At 41.4% G+C, this 22,632-nt stretch overlaps 2 protein-coding genes across 3 annotated transcripts in view; one reads left to right on the plus strand and one right to left on the minus strand.

The window, feature by feature from the left end:
• Window positions 1–9,178, plus strand: part of AMDHD1 (amidohydrolase domain containing 1) — a 9,431-nt gene extending 253 nt beyond the window's left edge. Inside the window, exons 1-9 of one of the 2 annotated variants that reach the window (XM_033514328.1) lie at window positions 5–44; window positions 692–798; window positions 2,045–2,109; window positions 2,702–2,979; window positions 5,675–5,900; window positions 6,846–6,970; window positions 7,849–7,942; window positions 8,330–8,490; window positions 8,866–9,131. In XM_033514328.1, coding sequence (XP_033370219.1) covers window positions 43–44; window positions 692–798; window positions 2,045–2,109; window positions 2,702–2,979; window positions 5,675–5,900; window positions 6,846–6,970; window positions 7,849–7,942; window positions 8,330–8,490; window positions 8,866–8,980 — 1,173 coding nt within the window. In that variant the 5' untranslated portion in view covers window positions 5–42 and the 3' untranslated portion in view covers window positions 8,981–9,131. Of the gene's footprint in view, window positions 1–4; window positions 45–691; window positions 799–2,044; window positions 2,110–2,701; window positions 2,980–5,674; window positions 5,901–6,845; window positions 6,971–7,848; window positions 7,943–8,329; window positions 8,491–8,865 lie in introns of those variants that run through there. The other variant, XM_015629082.2, reaches the window with a different exon arrangement.
• A 1,824-nt stretch (window positions 9,179–11,002) lies between these two features.
• Window positions 11,003–21,865, minus strand: HAL (histidine ammonia-lyase). The gene is made up of 20 exons (XM_015629080.2): window positions 21,509–21,865; window positions 21,014–21,074; window positions 20,818–20,845; window positions 20,454–20,528; window positions 20,283–20,355; window positions 20,132–20,198; window positions 19,912–19,949; window positions 19,702–19,827; window positions 19,288–19,427; window positions 18,139–18,186; window positions 17,383–17,530; window positions 17,204–17,299; window positions 17,030–17,088; window positions 16,164–16,244; window positions 15,469–15,534; window positions 15,208–15,373; window positions 13,050–13,184; window positions 12,375–12,483; window positions 12,212–12,281; window positions 11,003–11,796 (listed from the first exon to the last, which is right to left on the minus strand). The coding sequence occupies exons 1-20, from the start codon at window positions 21,753–21,755 to the stop codon at window positions 11,647–11,649; spliced, it is 1,983 nt and encodes a 660-aa protein (XP_015484566.1). The 5' UTR covers window positions 21,756–21,865; the 3' UTR covers window positions 11,003–11,646.
• Between the last annotated feature and the right edge of the window lie 767 nt (window positions 21,866–22,632).

Genomic DNA, 22,632 nt, shown 5'->3' on the forward strand with positions numbered 1-22,632 from the left:
GGGCTGGGGATGTGAGTGCGGGCAGCCAGCCTGGTGGTGGGGATGTGAGTGCGGGCAGCCAGCCTGGGGCTGGGGATGTGAGTGCGGGCAGCCAGGCTGGGGCTGGGATGTGAGAGCGGGCAGCCAGCCTGGTGGTGGGGATGTGAGAGTGGGCCGGGACCGGGACCGAGCGCTGCTTCGGCCCCCGGGCTCGGGGAGCAGCAGCTCCGTGGGAGGCTGGAAGGCATTCCCCAAGCGCAGCCCAGCCTTCCCGGTAGCATCCTTGAGCTCCCCTGGGAGAACGGTCCCAAAGAGGCTTCTGTGGCTTCCCAGGGCGTGATCCAGGTGCAGGCGGTGGCAGGGTACGAGTGCCCTGGGGATGGATGGATGGATGGATGGATGGATGGATAGATAGATAGATAGATAGATAGATAGATAGATAGATAGGAAAACAGTGTTACCTAGCAGGAATTAGAGCAGAACAGCACCAAGGTGTCCTCCAGAGGGATCTAAGCAGAGGAAAGGTGTTATGGCAAACAGCTTGAAAAGCATGGCATTACCCCAGTGTTCATTGTGCATCTGTAAGATGAGCAAACCACCTCCACATGTGCATCTCTAGTCCTGCTGAAGGCACCTATTGTTCCAGGAGCTCTGTCCTTGAGCACTTTTAAACCGGCTCACACGTCCTCTGTTCATTGCCTGTGTTTTGCAGGGATGGTTGTATCAAAGCTGTGGGCCAGGCAGATGTTATTCGCAATCAGTTTTCAGAAGCAACATTTGAAAGGATAATTGACTGCTCTGGGAAGTGTGTGTTACCAGGTAAGTGTATTTTTATGATACAAAGGAACAGCACTGCCAACAGGTCAAGTGATCCTGTTACTCTACTCAGCCCTGGTGAGGCCACATCTGGAGTGCTGTGGCCATTTCTGGGCTCCACAGTACAAGAGAGAGCTGCTGGAGTGGGTCCAGTGGAGGGCTACAAAGATTATGAAGGGTTTGGAGCATCTCTCTTTCAAGGAGAGGCTGAGTTTGGTCTGTTCAGCCTCAAGAAGGGACGACTGAGAGGGGACCTCATCAATGTCTGTGAGTGTTTGAAGTGGGGTTGCCCAGAGGAGGTTTCCAGGCTCTGCTCAGTGGTGCCAAGCAATAGGATGAGAGGCAAGGGGCAGAAACTGGTGCACAGGAGTTCCACCTGAACACAAGGAAGAACTTCTTTAGTGTGCAGGTGACTGGGCACTGGAACAGGCTGCCCAGAGAGGCTGTGGAGTCTCCCTCACCGGAGATACTCAAGGGTTCTTTTGAGTTTCATGGTGGAGCTCTGTCTCCTCTTGTTTTGTCTTTAGATCTGTTCCTCTGTATCACAGATCACAACAGGAATGTAGCTGATCCACAGAGTGATTCTTCAGATTCACTGCTCTTTCCTGTACTCTCTCAGCCATTCAGCCACGGAGCTGTCTGTCCATCCTGCTCACGGCTGTTTGGAGGCAAAAGGGATTTTAAGTCACATATTCTGCAACTTTACCTGATAAAAAAATCCCCAAAAGACGGGCAAGTCTATTGCATGTTCAGCTATCCAAGTGGTGTTAGTACATGAGCTGTCAGACCCGTGTTTCTCTTACAGTGGCCTCGCCATTCAGCAGTATCAGTTCCAGAGCTGGTGGAAAAGGCTCCTAGGGTAGTTAAGTGTTGCCAGAGGAAGTCTACTGTGCTGAGCCCAGCCTAAGCAGCGTGCCTTTTTTTAAAGAGTACAGGCTTAAAGGCTAATGAACTCTTTCAAAGTTTGCTATTTATCCTTTCTTCCACAGTTTGAAAATTTTATCAAAATAACATGACAACCTGGAGACATTTTGTATGAGGTGTTAGACCGAAAAAGAAAAATTGAAAGAAAACTAATAGCCTCTGGAGAAAATTCTAGATATTTGTCTGGTTGGATTTTTATTTTTGTCTAACCAACAGAGACTTTTTAGGGGAGCTTCTGCTGTCTATTTAACTTGCTTGAATGTTCATAATCTTTTCTCTTATACTGTGAATTAACTCAAATGTACATTTACTTTGTTTTCTTTAGGCCTGGTAGATGCACATACACATCCAGTGTGGGCTGGTGATAGGGTTCATGAGTTTGCAATGAAGGTAACATCATAAAATTGCACAGATGGATTTTTCTTCCTCCTTGGGTTTTTTATTTTTTTTAATGTATAACTGTATAATGTCACTTCCTAGTGACTCTCATCTTCCTTTTATAGAAAAATACATAACTTCTGTCAGATAATCTACCTGAGGGAGGAGGGATGAGTTTTGAATACTGATAGGCTGAGAGTGTACCTGCATTCTTTGCAGCCACCCTTGATATATTTTTGCATTGATGAAGCAATACAGGAATGCTGCCTTCTATTACCATCTAAGTCTTGACTTTTTCCTTCCTTTTTCTTTTCTACATAAGTGAATTTTGAGCTAGAGATCAGTTTTTCCCTTGGACTCAGGAGAAAGCAAGTGTTCAGAGTACTTCTCTTTATGCCACTTCTTACAACATTTCTTCACTTAAGTGGGAGAGAGAAGAAAATGGGGGGAGGAGAGGAAGAATTAATGGGTTTTTTTTTTCTCCTCTCTTTGTCTCTCTCACTGCAAAGAGACCTCAAGGCACTTTCCACTATCTCTTGGGTAGAAACCACACTGTTCATAGCTAATTGTATGAGGAGTGGTTTTTTTTTCTCTTTAACCCCAGCTGGCAGGTGCATCGTATATGGAGATCCACCAGGCTGGGGGAGGAATCCATTTTACGGTGGAGCACACTCGGAAGGCCACGGAGGACGAGCTGCTCACCACCTTCCAGCACCGCCTTGAACGCATGCTCAGAGCAGGGTCCACGCTGGTGGAGTGCAAGAGTGGATATGGCTTAAACTTGGAAACTGAGCTCAAAATGCTCAGGGTGATCGAACGTGCTAAGAAATCCATGGATATTGGCATTTCCTCAACGTACTGCGGAGCTCACGCTGTGCCCAAGTAATAGGACTTGACTTTTCCTTCTCTTGTTAAGTGCTGCTGCTTTGCATTGAGAATTGGTTTCTTCTTCCCCACTCCTAAAACACAACATACTTGAAAAACAACAGCCAATATTTATAGGAAGTTCCCCTAAACTTTAGTTTGAAGGACTGTAATGCAACATTGTTTTGTGGCTCCTAATGCCAGCACAGGCTTAGCACAGAACCCCTGCCTCCAGCTGATGCTCACACTGTACCTAACACAGATTAGAGGGCTTCCTATCAGATCGTTCTTCTGCTTGCATTTGCTGCTGTCCTTCAAACTTGGTCTCTGCCATGAGATTTTATTTTGGCCAAATAACAACAAAAAATACTATATTTAATCATTAAATAGCTCCATAAACAAAGTTTAATTATACTTCCATGCAATGAAGACTTGCATACATCTTGCAGCTATGAAATGAAGATTAAACTGTGTTTAATCAATTACTCTGGTGGCTCAAATAGACATATCATAAAAAAAATCCTTTCTCACTTCTGATTTTTTTTTCACTATGGTGAAAATAACATCTTCATGTCACCAGATTGAAGTGTATGAAGGAATTAATGAGGAGTTTTAGCTAGATATTTTGACATACTGAGTGGTGGGCTGCTGCGAGACAAGGCATGTGAGATGGAGGCAGGCTTATTATGTGGCAATATTCAAGAGATGTTCATTAAAAGAAAAAAAGCAGCATACTCCAAAAAAACCACAAAAAAACTCCCAACCTTTTCTAACATTCAGGAAAACATGACCCAGAAAATAGTTTTTGTGATCTAATTCTTGTGTATTTGGAGCAGGATGGTAAATTATCTTTTGTCAATTTAACTATGGAAAATTAATCCTGTATCATCTTCAGTAACTGGAAGATGGTTAAGAATAAAGTAACTAAAATCAGCTGAAGGCAACAACTTCTTCTTTCAAGAAGTTATACTAAAATTTAGAGGACTTAATGATAAAATAAAATTGACCTTTCACCCCAAACTATATATATATTTATTAGTTCTTCCTTTCTCCCTCCCCTAAAAGGCCTTGGCAGGATCTCAGTCAAAATCCTGATAAACAGTATTTCCCACCAAAATGCTTTGAGCATTTCTATAAACCAGTGAAATAAATTCCAGTGTTTTTACAAATATACTAACTCTCATGTGTTAGAAAGACAGGTATGCCTTCTCATTCTGTCCCCACTGATACATATCAAGCATAACAAAATGTAGTAGAAGTAAGGATACTGTGTTTTAAGTAAGGACAAAAGGTAGTTGGGGATTTGAGGAAATTTCCTGAAGGAAATACTGTGTTATCTGTATTTTCCAGTTTGAGTCTTTTAAAATCCTCTCTTCTTTTTTCAATCAAATATTTGTGTCTAGGCTATTTTGCTTGAATTTTATGCTACCCCTCAAACTTAAACTCTGGCTTGGGTTTTTATTTTGACTGGGAGAAAATCTGCAGTTTTTCCTTGGTCTCTCCAGTCATCATTTTGAATCGAACTTATGATTTGGGAGATGTCTGATTTTTAAAAATCATTATTATTTTTTATTGGAAAATAATTATTTGGTCCTTTTCAACTTCATAATGAAATTTTTAAAGTGTTTTCCTGAGCAGAAATCTTCTGCATTAAAACCACAGCAGTTTTGTTTCGCATTTTGGGGCATTATATTCCTCAAAAAGTGAAACCATTTCTTAGTGTTTCCCTCTATTTTGTCTTGGCTCTGGCCCTAATATTTCAGCCCAAATTCCTCCAAAGGCTGCTGAGTAAAAAGAGAAAAGGGAGAGGCCTTGGCACGGTCAGAGGCTGAGCAGCCCCAATGACTGTTTCAGTGAGAAGGGAATGGAAAAAAGGCTCTGCTTTATAACCTTGCTGATAAATTCAGGCAGAACTTGGCTTCTTGAATTTATTGCCATTGCATAGCTCCAACTCAGCCATGTGTGGCACTCCATAGTGCCAGTGTCTGTGTGCCTCGTGGTGCCTGAAATGAGCATTGAGATTCTCAGGCATTTAGCTGCTGTACATCCCTTGTCCTTAGATATTAAAATTGGAAAATTCTAACTCAACTGCATGTTTTGGGATTATTTGCTCTTTCTAAGGCATTTAGTGATCTCTCCTGGGTTATCTTTATGTAATAGAGGATTCATAAATGATTCTTTGGCAAATCAAACCTTGGGAAGCCCCTCTGATTAGAAACAGTTATCTGTCCATCACTCTGAATGATATAAAAGGAGGAGAGGTAAATTAAAAATAATGACTTATACTGCATGTCCCCTTTGAGCTTTGACACTTGCATAAAAATATTGTATGAATACCATTTAACATATTTAAATACTCATTTACATATTTTAAATAGTTATACTTTAGAATACAGTATAAAGAGGTCAGAATATATGAATAGGAAAGAAGAAAAATTTGTTTTAAAGTATAGTATATCTTTGTTAGCATCTAAGACGCCAACCTTATTAAAAACATTCAGTAACACAATCTAGTATTCTCTGAATGGAAAGTAACTCATGTTGGAGACTACATGAGTTACAACGAGGCTTAATTTTTTAATGTGAAGTTTTTTTGAGGGATTCATATTTACATCATTTCCTAAGTAATTCAGTACTTGCATGTATGGCTTGAGTGTGTGCCAGATTCCAAGGATGTTACTCACACAGCTCTGTAACATTTTCTTTTCATTAGAGGGAAAACTGCTACTGAAGCCACAGATGACATTATCAATAACCACCTTCCTAAACTGAAAGAACTCAAACTAAGTGGTGAAATAAATGTTAACAATATAGATGTGTTCTGTGAGAAGGGAGTCTTTGATCTGGAGTGTACAAGGAGGATACTTCAGGCTGGAAAAGATATAGGGTTGCAGATTAACTTCCATGGTGATGAACTCCATCCAATGAAATCTGCTGAGGTATGTCTTTCTTAACATTCATTTTTGCTCCTGCGAGAGCCCAATCTGTGTAAGAATTGCAGTCTTCAAAGCAGAGGTTGTCTTTTCTAAGACTTTATGAAACAGACCATCTGATAGAAGCAGATGCCAGGAAGAGCAGTCCATGTGCAGCTTTGGAGTTGAGGACATGGGAGGAAGCCTTGACCTCTGGGACTAATGTGCACTGGCTAATCAAACATTGACTTTGCTTATCTTCCACACGGGATACAGATCAGGAAGGTGGATATCCATGCACCCAAGAATGACAAAAACATGGTTTCTATGCAACTTGAAAAATATTTTTTTGTTAAATGTCCTGTTAGAAGCAACAAGTCAAATTGAAGTGAGCACACTCAGTGGTCTCATTACTCAGATATCAGATATCCGAGCACACTCAGAGAGGTGGTTTAGTCAAGACTAGGTTCCCAAACATCTTGATAAAGAAAGTCCCTTTGACCCCATGTTTGACCATCATTTAAATATTGCTTCCTTCCTGTAGGGTCTGCCCAAGCTGTATATAAATATAAAACAACAAACCAAACCAAAACCTTGATTGATCATAAAAGCCTATTTGACTTCCCCATTGAAGGCAGCATTCAATTTTGTGAACTGTTTTCTGATGGATCCTTTATGAACAGGAGCTGATAATGTTTCCATCCATGTCTCTCACATAGTTTGTGTGTTAGGCTGTTAAAAACACCACTGAAGGTGTGCTTCTGCTCTGTGGATAAAGTGATCAACCTTTCATGCAGCAAATGAACAAATATTTTGTCTCTGTATTCTGATTGTTCTTTCAAGCATTCTTTCCTATTTCTCTTCTGGTATATTTTGCATTAATAGTGGATTGTCTCTTCCAGTTGTTTAGAAACAACTTTTTAAACTGAATAAATTGAGAATAATGAGTAATTTGCTCGAAAATTTACTTAGCTTGGAGCTGAGCTAGGAGCCCGGGCCATCAGCCACCTGGAAGAAGTTACAGATGAAGGTATTGTGGCAATGGCAAGAGCTAAGTGTGCTGCTGTCCTTCTGCCAACAACAGCCTACATGCTAAGGTAAGGCCACTAGATTGAAGGGAAACTTCTGTAATTGCAAAGCCATGTGTGTGGTTTGAGGGTCTTTTAATCTAAAAGCATAAGTATCTATGCCTTAAGGATCAGTCTGGGTCAGTGAAGGCAATCACACCTACAGAGAACTGAATGAGCCTCCCTCCTTAGGTCTTATTTCTCCTGGAAATCCTCAAAAACCTGTGAGATTGCTGAGAAGTCTCACAATAGATTTGGAGTGGCTTTACAGCAGCTATGGCTAAAACTTCCTAGAGTGTGTTTCCAAGTGCTCACCCTGCAAACACCTACACAGATTAACCCAGGGACTGAACAGTTTTGAAATGGCTATTCCAGATATTGAACTTATTGAAAATGCCTTTTGCATTGTAATTGCTAAGTGAAAAGATCTCTAATGTATGCAGACTAAGCTCAGACTCAAAAATCAGGAAGGGACTATTGCATTGCATGTACTGCTGCTCATATTTTGGAGCCTGTCTTTGAAGCTGTAAGAAATAGAAAATAATTTTCCAGAAATGAAGATTTTCTTCTTGTAAATTCTTAAGTGGCTGAGTTCTAAATAATGGGGGTAGTTCTAAATTCTCAATAATTCTGAGTAAATTCCACAATTTCAGTGGTCTGGAGCCTGATGGTTAACACTGGCTACTGCCACATGCTGTTACTGCAAAAGCTGTGGCTCACACTTCTCATTGATGCTGTCCATAGGGTGATGGGTAGGGATGCAAGAGGTGAGTTTGGGCTTTCATCTCCATAAGGATCAGTGTAACTGAAGGCATGAATGTAGCCAAACTGAGAGATGACTTTTGCCCTTGTAAATCATTGTATGATAACTAAGCAAACTTTACTGACAAGTTTATTTTTCCCACTAGACTGAAGCAACCTCAAGCTAGAAGAATGTTGGAAGAAGGTGTTATAGTTGCTCTTGGCAGTGACTTTAATCCTAATGCATACTGCTTTTCAATGGTAAGATAATCCTAATACTGAAACCATAGAATTATGGCAATTTTTACTAGTACAACTTGGGTATTGCACACTTCAAACTGGTTTCACGTGCACAAGGAGAGCTGCATGCTCCATGCAGACAGCTGCCTGTGTTTGTGCGTATTGGAAGTTTTTGCCAGAAATTCTTGAAACCAGAATGGGTTCCATCCCTCATATGCACAGAGAGGCCTATTCAAAATGCTCTCAAAGCTACTGATTTTAGAGTTTCCATTTTGGATTTGGCAAAACGTGTGTTGTACAAAACAACTCCTTCTGTCATGCAAGGAAGAAGGAGAGCACTTAGGGATTTGAGGCATAAACAGCTTTGTGCTCCTGGTAACTCCCATTGTCCCCTTCCTTGCCTGCTAGCCTATGGTGATGCATCTGGCCTGTGTAAACATGAAGATGTCAATGAATGAAGCACTGGCAGCTGCCACCATTAATGCAGCTTATGCTCTGGGCAAATCAGACACACATGGCTCCTTGGAGGTCGGCAAGCAGGGGGATCTTCTCATCATAAATTCATCAAGGTTTGTCCTTCTGCTGGCATTTGAAATGTGCTTTAGCCTTAGTTATCTTCACTGAATAAAGGGCTACTGGTAGCATTTCAGACACACTTTCATTTTCCTTAATTACTCCAGGGGAAAATCAAGTCTAAGACTTTTGGGGCTGTTACTAAAGTAATCCATGCCTAATTACAAATTACCTAGAATTAATATGTGTTTATTTTGTGGAATAAATTCTCTACTGATAGAGTCACTGTATTCATGCAGCAAGAGACAACATGTAGGCATGGAATGGTGTTTTCCCATTTTCAAGAAAATCTTATAAAATTGCCAGGTGTGCTGGGCATTTGGCCTTATCTTATGCAAGTTTATATATTCTTAAACATTTTGTCTTTTTAGATGGGAGCACTTGATTTACCAGTTTGGTGGACATGAAGCATTGATCAACTACGTTATAGTTAAAGGAAAAGTTATCTATGAAAATGAGAGGTGTGAGACAATGAGCAGCTACTGAGAGAAGGCAGTAGTTTAATAAGCTACTAAAATCAAATTAGCATGGAGTATTTCAATGCAACAGACAAATCAGATTTGTATTTACCAGTAAATTGTTTGCCTGCTCACCTTACCCTTATTCAAATAAACCTTACCAAGCATTACCCATTTGATGCATCTCCATGTCCATTGTCCTTCAATAAAATAATTTCTAATTGTATCCATCTTAAATAAGACAGTTTCCAAAAATGTTTTCTATACAATTAATCTATAATATTATTATATTTTAAAAGAACCCAAACAAACTGGCAATAAGTAAACAGAGTTTGGATCCAGGTAAGATTTACTGGGGAGTGTGATGTTAAATTACCTGTGACAGAGGGCCAGGGGCTCAGGCAAACACATTTGGGATGGCCCTTGGATGTGTTGGAAGAAGACCACATGCAGCGTCATGCAGATGTTCCAGAAAAGACCTGATTTTATTTATTCTAGGCTGAATCTGAAATAGCATCAGATGTATTTGTTTTTGGAAGTTTGAGTGTGATTCTAGTAAGTATGATAACTTTTTACTCAAAGCTATGTTGAAACATAGGAGCCTAACTTTTTTAAAGCACTCTTTCATTTATCTTTCAACTACTGCTTTTTTTCCTACATCTTGTAACATAATTTAGGAATGCAGTATGTAGAAAAAAGGATGATACAGATCTGGAGAATTTAAGCTTTTGCAGTATTTAAGCAGAGGGTCTGGGGTAGGAGGGTCCCTGAATACCCATGGACAAAGTCTTTTCTTCAAATTTTCAAATGGATGGTGGCTGCAGAAGCAAAATGGATTTACTTTCTGAAGGTGAGGTCATAAAATTGCACCTGACAAGCATGAAGAACTTCACATCAAAAATAATTATTGATATAAGAAAGCAACATAATCTGTGATACAGAGCAGAGTGCTTCAGTGAACAAGACCCGTGAGGAAGGACAATGGTCTCATTCTTATTAACAGATATTTGGAAGCCATCATGAACATGTATGAGAATTATTATGACCTTCTTATCTCCCTGAGCCTTGGGCACATCTCTTTAACACCCAAAATCTGCAAGCCATGCCCTGTAGTATCTTTCTTCATGCTTTATTTGATCCAGGCTAGCCAGCTACATCAGCTTTTAAAACAATGTAATAGCATTCTTGCCACCTGACGTGTTTTCCTGCAAGCAGATGTTGTACCAGATGTGGGCATGGAACTTTATTTTTATAAAGCTTGAAAGAACATCTCAAGTATGTGATTGCACAGCCCACTCTGCCCAAGACAGCCTTCCTAAATAATGTTTATACAGGGATTTGGGAAGGCTGTCAGGGAAGGAAGCACAGAGATTTCTTAAATGCAGGGTGCAGGCAGAGGGGTGCCTCTCAGCTCAACACAGGCACCATGCAAAACCTGAATTCACCATCTGCAGTGTGTGTTGGGGATCCCTTGGTCCCAGGAAGGCAAAAGCAGAGGTGAGTGGAAAGCAAGGCCCAGAATCTCTTCTCTGAATGCCCAAGGCATTTGACAACTTGCTAGGTTGCCAAGCAGGCAGGAGCCCTCTCATCAGGGCACATTTAACATGGCAGATGTCAGACACTGAAAGGCAGCCACACACTGGTGTTTTGGCTGCCCCTTGCAGCACAGCCAGTAGCCAATGGGAGGCTTTCAGCTTGTGCTGAATGGCCCTCAGCCAGATCACTACTGCCATGTCATCACTGCAGCAGGAGGTGAAAGCCATGTCCTGACTCTTCCCTTGCAAAATAAAGCCTGTGCTGGAGGTCAGTGTTTTGACACAGAGTACACTCTGTCATGATCCCATCTATGGGGACAGGGCCCTTGGCAGACAGGCAAAGACCTGGGAGCCATGGGAGTGTAGGTCTTGGTGCTATTGCCTCAACAGTGGTTCACATTCATTAGTCCTAGGCCTCCTCTTCCCCCTTTTCTGGCCCCTGTGTCACCTGTCCTACTTACTTCCAAATTAAGCTCTTGCTTTACATTTTCATCATCACACTCAGGACAGGAAAATAGATTGCTACAGCTGTATGTGAAGCCTCAGTTTATTGATTGCAGGTGTGAGCCCAGAGCTCTTGGAAAGCTGCATTAAATGCAGTCCTTCACCAGAAGAGAATATATTTTTTCTGGAGTGATGATCTCCATAGCACATTCCTATGCACACAGCTTCTCTGATTTGTGAAGCATCTGCTCTAAAAATGCTCCTGTTATACAAGAGCCTGTACCTCACATGTGATCTGCAAATGAGAGAAGAATTAAGTGTAAAGATAATCTTGTTTGTGGCAAAATGAAGGGGATCACAGCAGTTATCCAAAGGGGGAGAAAAAAGGTAAGAATATCAAACTTAATCCGTTTGATAACATTGTCACAGATGAAGAGAAAACAAACAAAATGTTGACAAAAATACTGGTTTCAGCAGCAGTCTGAATGATTTGTATTCAGAAGTTCGTGAAATTCAGTCAAAACCACACTATCGCGACAAAGTTGTCTTTTACACATGAGGAAAGCAGTGAGACTTTTCTTTACTATTTGTGCTTCTGAGCTAGACAGACAGGTCCTCTAGGTCACCTGGAGAAACCACATTGATTTTGAGTAGAACAGCCATGCTCAGATAAGGTTCTGAAAAGGTTCTGCTCTCTTCCAGAGGATCAGAACTCTTAAAGTTCATTCTGATGCCTGTGGTCATGACTATCATCTGCACTCATTCTCAGCGACCCCAGGGAGAAAGCTGTAGGTGAAATGGGTCTTGATTCAGGGATGTGTTCCCTCCTGTACTTTTCAATGTAAGGTTTAGCCACTTCCCACACCTGCGAAACAAGAATGTGAAACACCACAGTCAGAGGCAAAGAAAAGGTCAGCTAAGACATCAATGCATGTGTTCAGGAAACCCTGAAGAAAAGTTATTGGGTGAGATATGCTGTATGGGAGAAGCAGAACTAGAGAGGCAGATAGAGCAAGTTTTAGGGAAGAATATGTGGAGGGAGCTGGCAAGGGATGGGAAAGCTCCAAGGGAACAAGGTGAAAGGATTAAAGGCAAAAATACTTTGTCTTGTCTTGTTACCAGGGTAATGCTCTGTGTACAATAGTTAGGAGACAGTCACTGCCACTTGCTACAAAACCACTTGACCATGAAAAGGATTGGGCAGCAAAAACAGCAGCTGGCATGGACAAAGAAAAAGGGCGCTAGACAATCCTACACACAAGCCAAAAGCCAGCACTCGCCTTCTGCTCCACAAGCAGCCTGTGAACTGCTTCAATGTCTGGGGCCATGAAGCGATCCTTTATCCAGGGCCTGTAACGAGACATTGAGCAAACATTAACCCCCACTGCCAGCAGCTGCTCTCCAGGCAGGCAGCCTCTGGGGAGAGTGTTTATCTGATCTTACCTCACCACAGAGCGTACAAGGTCGTAGACCTTCTCCAATGGGGTTGTCGTTCTCAGAGGGCGTAGGAATTCAATGCCCTGGCAGGCGGCGAGCAGCTCAATAGCCAGAACTAGGAAACCAGAACAGCAAAAGGGATCTTTGGTAGCTACAGCTCAAGGCGAGGTTTCCTGTGCAAAGCTATCCCTGGCCCTTGTTCTCCCTAATATGATATGGTTCAGGTGTGAAAAACCAGTGGATCCACATCCCCCAGAAAGCCAGCCCAGTGGCAGGATCATTCAATGGATGATGCTGGGGGCAGTATCCAGCATTTCAGCAAGCAGAGTTTAGGTGCTCTGTTCTACAGACCTTTCAAGTGTAGGAACTCTTGGTCACCAGAGTCTTAAATCCTTAGAAATCTCTTCCAGAGTAACTTGAATACTAGTATTAATGTCCATCATAAATCAGAAAACTTTTTTAGCACTGAGAAAAGAGGAGCCTGAGCTAAAAATGACAGTTCTCCCTCTGAAGCTTGACAGAGCCATGAAAACACCAGTAAAATGACAGCGCTTTGGAAGAGAGTATTCTGTCTGGAGAAGTTTATATTGTATCTGCCTACCTCACACCTGATTATTATTGGTATTAGTTCCTCATTTTCATGATTCAAGGTCTGTCTGGAAATCAGAATTTTAATTTCACCTTGTTCCACATGTTCAATAACTCTCAAAGCTTTTCTTGCAGCCCATCCTCCCATGGACACGTGATCCTCTGTAGCAGCACTGGTTGAGAGAGAATCCACAGAAGATGGGTGGCACAAGGCTTTGTTCTCAGACACTGCAAAAACCCAGCACAATGAATGTAGGACAGAACAGGTGTGAGACAGCAGAAGCAATGGACAACATGAAGGTAAGAGCCTATCTGCCACCTTGGGTCCTACTACTGCTCCTCTTCTGAGGATGCATCAGCATTTTACCTGGACTGAATAATTTGTAATAACCACCTTGAAAACTACTATTGCCTCTGAAAACAGTAACCAACAGCAGTCTTTAGATGAAAATATTAACCAAATATGGAACGACGGCTCACTCTTCACTCTCTTATCTCCAGTTTGAGTTGCTGTGGCTCAAAGGCCTGGAGGAAACTGAAGAAGAGCAGACAGCATAACTGAAACACAAGCCTGGTCCTGCCTGTTGCTGTGGGGCAACTCTCCGTAAAGAGCATTGGCTCCCTCTGGTTTTGATCACGAATATCACCCCTCCCCTCCTTTCAAGAATACAGCTAGAGGTCAGCATCTGGTCTGCTCTTTGCAGCTGAGACACTTTAAGAACTTCCTCTAGAAAGATGGGGGAATACAATACAAACCCTCTCCCCTCCTTCACCTCACTACGAGGCTGCCCACGTCCCTTGAGGGTAACACACTCCAGCTTTGAAAGCCAGGTGGAAAGGTCTGGAGTAAATTCTCATGCTGCATCCAAAAGCAATAGGCATATGGCTGCAGGAGAGGCCTTAGGCACCATTCAGTGACAATTTGAGGTTGAGAATTACTCTTTAAAAGAAAAAAATGAAGTCTGCATTCACAGCACTCTGGCTGTACTTGGCCTTTTCTTTCTGAAGCCCAGCGGGATGCTGTGTAATGCCCTCGCCAAATTAGCGGCTTCAGAAAAGCAACAGGAGTGACAGAAAGGTGGTGACACCAATTGCAAATAGGCTGGAGTGACAGTTTAGGACCAGAGCCCAGCTGGCACATTCAGGCAGGTGACAGCAGGTCCCAAAGAGGCTGCATGTGACCACTGCAAACAGCTTGGTCTGGCAGGCACAGAACTGCTGGTGCTGGTGAAGACAGACACATCCAGCAGTGTTGCAAAATATATACAGGTTTTTTTTCAGATTTATCTATTAACCCTGGGAGTGAAAAACATTAGCTGGTACACAAACAACCCAGAAACTGGCAGAGTGATTTGAAAAATATTGGTTATTAAAAAAAACAGTTAATAAAAGGAACCCAAACTTCAATTCAGATAAAATCCTGGCTGTTTTGATCAGGATGAGATGATTTTGACCCATGGACATTTAGTGTCAGCAGAGGCAGGGCTATAATTTTCATTTCTCACAGCAGAAATCACAAATACCCCAGAATCTGTCACTCCAGATTGCAGAAGTGTGCAATGAAACCTGAAGTCATGCAACCAACTGAGGTTTGGAGCCATCCTAAACTCTCCCCAGCCAAAAGGTAAAGCTTCCAGCCCTTAAAGAAGAGGATGAGTGTTTCAGCTCCTCTTCCAGACCCACTTCCCAAACCAGCCTCTAGGCAGGGTTCCTTTAGTACACTGATTTAGTTAATTCACTTGTTCTTCTGAAGAATGTTTACCTACACATTTATCTGATATCCTCCATTCCTGTGTTTGCAACTTTTAAAATTTACTCTCTTCTCATAAGCATGTTTATATTGGCTCATGCTTCCCTGCACCTATGAACTGTAGTATCCCAGCAGCCAGCAAGCTTCTTGTTGCCTTAGCCATGAGTACTAGAGGAAAAGCTGAACTGATGTTTAATTTCAGTGTGCTCCCCCAATAACCAGCCCTGTGAACCCTGCTCTTCTGAGGACTGTGGGGTCTGAGCCTTGATTCATGCTCAGAGCCCTGAACGTGCTCAAGGGTCGGTGCAAAATAAGGAAGCCTGAACTGAAATAATTGCAGCTACACCCAACACTCACACTTTACAAAACATCACAGAACACATGGAGAAGAGACAGAAAAAAGGAGCCAGATACCTTTGTGTCTACTATTAGATTACATCTGTCTTGAAAAACATCAGTCTTTCTAGCTTCCTCTCTCTGCGGTACTGCTCAAGCACTTACCCAGGGCCGCTGCTGTGCAGTGTGCAATCATGAAGCCTGAGTTCAGACCTCCTTCAGTGACTAAAAATGCAGGCAGTTCACTCAGTGAGGGGTTGCAGAGCCTCTCAATTCTTCTTTCACTAATTGCGGCAAGTTCATGCACACCAATTGCTAAATAGTCCAGAGCCTACAAAAGATCTCATTAAACCAGATGACAAAAACAAACAAGCAAAAAAATCAAATGATAATTTGTTTTTTTCCTTTCTTCAGATGGTGAATTACCTTTGCAGGATATTCACCATGAAAATTTCCTCCAGAAATGGTCTCTTCTCTTTCAGCAAACACCATCTTTAAGGAGAAGTTAAGGCCTAAATGAGTGAAATACAGCTTACATGAGTGGTATTTGCCAGTAATTGGAATATCTGAACTGAAGGAGTGTTTGTGCCAATAGGCTTTTATTTGCAAGAACATTATATTGCATCCACACTTCCACTTTTCAGGAGATGAAGATACAATCTCAGTTCTTCAAATTTGTAGGTACAATTTTGACATGTATTTTTTTTTCAAATAAACTACATAAAGGGAGGTCTTTGATCAAGGGTGCAAAAAAAAAAACCCCATCTGTTCAGATCCTAACATAGATTTTCAGCTCCTTGATAGAATCTCTCCGTGACAGTTACAATTTTGAACAGATTAGAAGCAATAAAGCTTATCAGCAGTTAATATGATGCTATGGACAGCATCATTATAACACTGACAGAACTGCAGCCTTGCATTACAGTGCTGACAGAATCCCTTCCATGCAGTCATAGGGAAAGGAAGAGAGGTTGCTGTTGCAAGCAATGGCAGTTATTGACCAAAGCCAGTTATGACTTTTTTGCATCCTGTGCAAGTAATTATAAAGAAGAAGAGAATAAAAAAGGCCAAGCAGAATTTTATATATATGTTTTATGGTAATGAAGTAATCAAAAAGATACAGGGTTATCCGTGGCGCTGTTGATTTCTGTTGTTATTATGTCCTTCACAAAAGCAATTGTATCATTTACAATTCCATGGACCTAGAACAAAAGACATTAGTGCCTGAGCTTAGTATCTGCACTTAGTTTACCCTCAGGATGCTGACTGAGCTGCAGGGACCCTCTTTCCCATCATCCCACTTGACTTTCACACGTGGAAGATGGTCTTGGATTTGCTTTTAACTTCAGGAGCACCACTGCCAATCCTAGACACTCAAAAGATGGTATTTACTAATATTATGGCAGTTTTACCAAAAGAGTAATCTGAATATGACATTCTTTACTTATTTGGGTTGGTTTACCTAAGTGGAAGATATTTATTCAGTGGCAGAAGTGTTATGAGGAAAGAAGTAGCCTTACAAAGACTCACAGAAAACAAAACCTCCTATTAATTAATTAACTTTCATTAATTCCACTGATTTAATAGCTTTGCTCCTGTTAAAATGTGTAGGATCAAGCTCTTCCAATATCTCTGAGATACTACACTCTGCTGGCTTTTGGAAACACCCAGTTCATGTTATTAACACAAAAGCAGAAGAAAATCCCTACAAAATCTTCAAACATGGAAACCAGCACTTTCCCTCTGCTTCCAACCCCTGGCCTCTTCCAGATCTGGACACAGCTTTGTTAGATGCTGCCTGATGTGTACATGCACGTGATCAACAAATTACATATCTCCATTAACACTACTGTGAAGTGAAGAAGCAGCAAAATGAAGCCACTTACTCTAACAGTGTCAGACAGCACATAACTGACTGTATTTCTGAGGCAGAACTTTCACCATCATTTATCTATTGTTATGGAAGGATCTAAAAGTCAGTCTTTACCTGAGGGCAGCAGCGCATTGTGTACGCATCCTGAACTCGGTCACAGAATCTATGGCTCTCTAGAAGACACAAGGAGGGCAAACCCCTAATATTGCTTACAGGAAAACATTGTGTCCTGTTGAAGGACCCAGCCTGTTCTGGTAACCTGAGAGGGTGAAGGTTAAGATTGTTCACCTGCTATTTCTGATGGATGATGGTCAGAATCCAGGAGGGACCTGAATCGAAAGGCCACTTCAGCCTGCCCTCGATGCGGGCGCACTGCATGGATATCTAGTAAGACAAGTTAGACTGTTAGGCTGTACCTCTCTTGTCAGAAGCAAAGAGCAAAGAGACAGGGAGGGCACAGTACCCACCAGTGTCAAAGGCCCTCGTTGTACCCTTCAAGACTTCAAGTGTAAGGGCAGCGATGATGTCAGCTTGCCTCGCTATAGCCCCGGCTCTTTCAACCGCCTCACATCCCAGAGAGGTGATCATTTGTGTCCCGTTGATGAGGGCCAGACCCTACAAAGGGAGAACAGATGTTAAGCAAACTCATTGCAACTATTCCACACACTGTGTGGAATTCCCCCTATCTGTGATAATTCTCCTTTTTACATGAAGGAGTTAAAGATCTCTGCCTAGCTTTTTGGACCATCCTGAAATTATAAAATGCACAGCTTGATTGAGCATCTTTGCTACATAAAGTGTCAATGATCATGACCCCATTAAGTCACTGCAGATACCCTTGGAGCACTAGTAGTTCCAAGCAAGTCAGATACCTGCTTCAAGTCAGTCATCTGACCTCCTGTTATGGCCAAAGGGCAGATAGGTACCTTGAAGGTGCCTCTTAGACAGCTGATTCAGGATGGTATAAAGTGCTTTCTGAAGAGGCCTGTCTGTCTCTACTGACCACAGAGCCAATTTGAACACAAAGTTGGGTCTGACATTTCAAATCAAGTAGGGTGACACCAGCAGTGGTGAATCCCACTCCTGACAACACTTCATCATTATCCTTCTGAAGCTTGATTTTGAATTATTATTAATTCATGTAATGCTTTTATTGTACATATAAAGCAAGTAGTGATTGACCATGCTCATTTTCACCCACTGGCATCATTATACTTTATTACCTCTTTTGGTTTCAAGGTAATTGGTTTCAGTCCATGGGCTTCCAGGACCTGCAAAGGAGTTAAATGACAAGGCAGTAAGTGAAAGATACTTTTCAGTCACTGAAGATACAAAACTAAGTCACTAAAACTTGAAAGGTTCCATGAACAGAAATATTAACTAATTTCTCAAGTGATGGGAGAAAAAGAGCATTATATCACAAACACATATTTTTTTCTGCTGGACTAAATGCAGAGCTTCCAAGCTAGCACCTCATTTCCTAGTGCCAACACAAGTAGGCAGCAGGAGCACTGAAGCAAGATATATGTCACTGTCACAGCCCATTAACATCTACTGTCTTGTAGAAGATGGGAGAGGACAATAGGAAAGAAGGCTGGAAACTTCTTGGGAAGGCAGTTCTGCCTACACCCTGCCTCATAGCACTTTGGCTTGGCATAAATTATTCCTTTTTAAATGATCCCTAATCCTTTCTATAGAAAATCTCTAGTGACAGGAGGAGCCCAAACCAGTTTGTTCAGTACATGTCTATTGTATAGGGCAATTGCTCCTGTGGGAAATGGAGAAACAGCATAACTTATTTCTCATTTAATTCTCTCACCCTGTCCAATGGAAGAGGTAATGCATCTCAGAAGTGTACAGCTGTACCTTCTGGTCTTGAAGGTCCAGGACACACTGGTCTGCTTCCTCCTTACTCCTCTCCCTGTGTAGTTCCCAAAACTTCACCAGTCTATATTGATGTACACCTATCAATCCATGAATGACTCTGGTATTCAAATATTCATGGATAGGAGTTATAGGCATTGCAGAACAAACTACCATGAAAGACTTTGGAGGGGCTGGACTTGGAGATACTTAATACAAGATCAATCTCCTGATGTGTTAGTGGCAGGATAACGATGGATTAAATACTAATTCCATTGTAACATTTCCATCTTGTGAAAGAGAATGATAGAAAAGCTCCTTGTAACCCTAGTTAATTTATCAAAAATTAAATATCCAAACCTGTATATTTACTTAAAGCCACTATAAAATCAGTAGAAATTTTACTGTGAAGATCTTGCCTCCAGTTCTCTTTCTCTCAAAGCTACATACAGTTTGAAAAATGAATCAGCATGCATAAAACCCCAAACTATCAGGTGCACAAATCTTACATATTTAGCATCAGCCCAGCCACTCTTCGGGGACCACATCTTTCCCTCTCCAATTAATCCCAGAGCAAGATGAGAGAGAGGGGCCAAGTCTCCGCTGGCTCCAACTGTCCCTTTCTCTGGGATATAAGGAAGGCAGGATGCTAGAAAGAAAACAAAAATAATTTTAGAGCCTTCCATTGATTCAGTCCTTGAAAAACAAAGAAGCCAGCTCGTAAGTGTGGTCACAGTAACAGCCTACAATCATGGACAATGGCACCAATAGGACTACTCTTACTGCAGTTCTAGTCCTGATCTCTCACAACTACCAGGTTGAAAAACCAACATCTGCATCTTGACCCATTGGGCTACACCCTTTAACAAAACAGTTAAAAAGTAAAAAAGGGAAAGGAAGATTTTCTTTAAACATCTTTTTACCATTAAACACTTCAATAACTTGCTCGAGGGTTTCTAGGGATATTCCACTGTATCCTTTGGCTAGGACATTGATTCTCAGTGCCAACAGCATGCGAGTTCTCTCTGGGGTCAAAGGTTTCCCCACACCTGAAACAGTAACGGAACCCTCTCGGTTACTCACCCACTACCAACAAGGGCAGAAAAGGGAAACACCAAGCAATCTCTCATTACCTGCAGAATGTGAACGAACCAAGTTCACTTGAAGCTCCCTACAGAAAAAAAAAAGAAAAAAGTTAAACCTCAAGAAAGTCTCGTCAGGTTTTTATTTTGCACAAAACAGAAGGAATTCCTGAAACAGCTCTCTCATGTAACCCCAGCTACAGGGTGGAACTGCTCCCTGCCCTTCTTTTCCTGAAAAGAAAGGACAGAGAAGGCTGCACACAGAACATACCTCAGTTTACTGTTTGGGATTACAGTCCTGGCAAACTTTCCAAAACCCGTGGTGATTCCATAAACAACTGCAAGAAATGCACACTGCTGATTAAGGAGAGAACTTGATGAAGTCTTCTAAACAATTAACAGTTAAAAGCAAAAATATTTACCTGTCTGTTCCTTTACAATCCTTTCAATCACTTCTCGGGATTCTTTGACTTTAGCTTCAGCTTCGGCTGTGAGCTAAAACATAAGTAGTTTAAATGTTAGCTTGTTTGTCATTATTTAGCTGTAGAAAAATTAACATGTAATTTTTAGCTGTATTTGTTCAGAATTTTTACCTTTATCTTGTAGAGTCCCTTTCCTAAATTGACCAAGTCCTCCGTTGTTAAGCTGTTGCCATCTAAAGAAATATACTACACCAAAGAACCACCTTTTAGTTTGGGATATGGATACATACAAAGTTGTTTAATAATCAGTATAAATAAAAAATACAGTCAAAACTCAGCAATGACAGGAAGCTTCTTCATGCTTATTCATAAGACAGGAAGCTGGGTAACAAAAACATAATAAGCACATTGCAGCTTAGTTTCCTATACCCAGCCAATCTAATTGCCCCTGCTTTTGTGAATACTGCACTGGCTGAACTCTCAGCATTTTCTGGTGAGTAGCAGGATTTGTTATAAAATCATTGGTGATTCCTACCTGTTCTGGTTCTCGGTATTTGCTGTATCTGAAAGTTTTGTAAAGGAAAAGAGCAGACAGGATTTCACAGACAGTGACAACTCAGTTACAGCTGGCAATGTGTCTTAAGAATGAAGGAGCTCTAAAAAACGCAGGCAAACTAGAAAACTATAAATCTGTAATTGTAAAAACTTCTCAAAGCACTCAAAAAGGATACAAATGAACTCCTTCTGGCTGAGATGGTATGAAATCTGGAGACATTATATCTCCTTCTATAACTAGAAGAAATATGCAGAATTAACACATACAGGATTAAATTGCATTCTTCACATAAATTAATTTGTTATTTATTACAATTCACAGCAATAAGAATTCTAATTTCCAGTTATCAGCCCTGAACATACTTGCATGCTTCTGGGAAAATAACAAGGAAGTATGTATTTATTTAAGGTATTCCAAAGGCTAAGACAGAACAGCTTACACTATATATGACAACAGATACAGAAGATGTATATAGAATCCTGTACCTTCTAACTTTTATGTAGTTCTGTTCCTAAAAATTTAATATTTTTAAATGATTGGGTATTTTTCCGTATAAGACTGTACACAATCTTTCAGGTGCAATTTTAGATGAATCTAGATAAAACCACAATTTGCTGACTCAGATGACAACACAGTCACTCTACAGTCCGATGTTTAAGGCTTTGCTTACCAACTTCAACAAATTCATTGTCCTCTAGAGCATCCCCCACGGTATCATCAAGATCCAGCAAGCCAAGTCCCTTGCACCTTCGAATGTAAAACTTTACTTCTTCCACTGAGGCAAATCCCCCGTTGTCAGGTTTGTTTTTCATGTACCGTCTCACAGCTTCCTTTCCCAGCCACTCAATGGTGTTCGTGGAGCTTAGGCACGGCACTGCCAGCCATTCTCCTCGGACGTGCACCGTGTACCTCGGCATGCTTTCTCTCCAAAAACTGCTCCTTGACCAAGGGCTGCAGCATGCGGCAGCCTCACATTTACCACGCGATGGCCTGAAGTGCTGTGCCTATCTAGAGCCCAGTGTTGCAATCAGAGGGAAAAACCCACCCTCAAAATCCTCATCTTTGTAAATAAACTAGATCAACGTGTTTGTCTGACTTTGTCCAATCAAACCAAACCCAGGGAACACACCCTTTTCACAGAAATGCACATCCCCCACCTATTGCCACCGCAATTTTATTCCAAAGATCACATCAGGAATATGGAAATGGAAAACTAGGAGCTGAAGCTTATGTACCAGGAATAGATAATAGACTAAGATGCAGAGCAACTGTTCTAAAAATGTAAGGATTTAACAAGAGTTAACAGCTATTGCCTGTTATGTGCAGTAAAACACACTAACAAAAACCTCCACAAGGGACAGGACTGCAAGAGAGGCACCTTGGGAATATGGGTTGCTCATGGCTGCTAGGACTGAGAGAAGATTGTATTATACTTTTACAGCTCTATCCAGAAGAGGATAAAAGCAGGTAGTAGAGGCAGCAATCCTGCTTTGATTGGTCCCAGACTCAAGTTTGAAAACATAATTGTTTATTGTAGGTAAGAAAAAGATAAACTAATTTCTACAACCTTTTCCCTTATGCTCTGGAAGATGTTATTAGAACAGGTATCAACAAATACTAGGCCACAAGTGCACATTATCACACCATCGATACACACTGATGCTGCTGTGTCATGCTTCCCTTGCAGATGAAAAGAGGAAAATATATGGAGATAGCTATCTATTGAGATGGTGCCAAAACAAAATATAGAAATAACCATGTACACACAGAATCTGAAAATAACTCTTTTTTTAA

The sequence above is a fragment of the Parus major genome, chromosome 1A (genome assembly GCF_001522545.3).
Source record: "Parus major isolate Abel chromosome 1A, Parus_major1.1, whole genome shotgun sequence".
In the NCBI taxonomy this organism is placed as follows: domain Eukaryota; kingdom Metazoa; phylum Chordata; class Aves; order Passeriformes; family Paridae; genus Parus; species Parus major.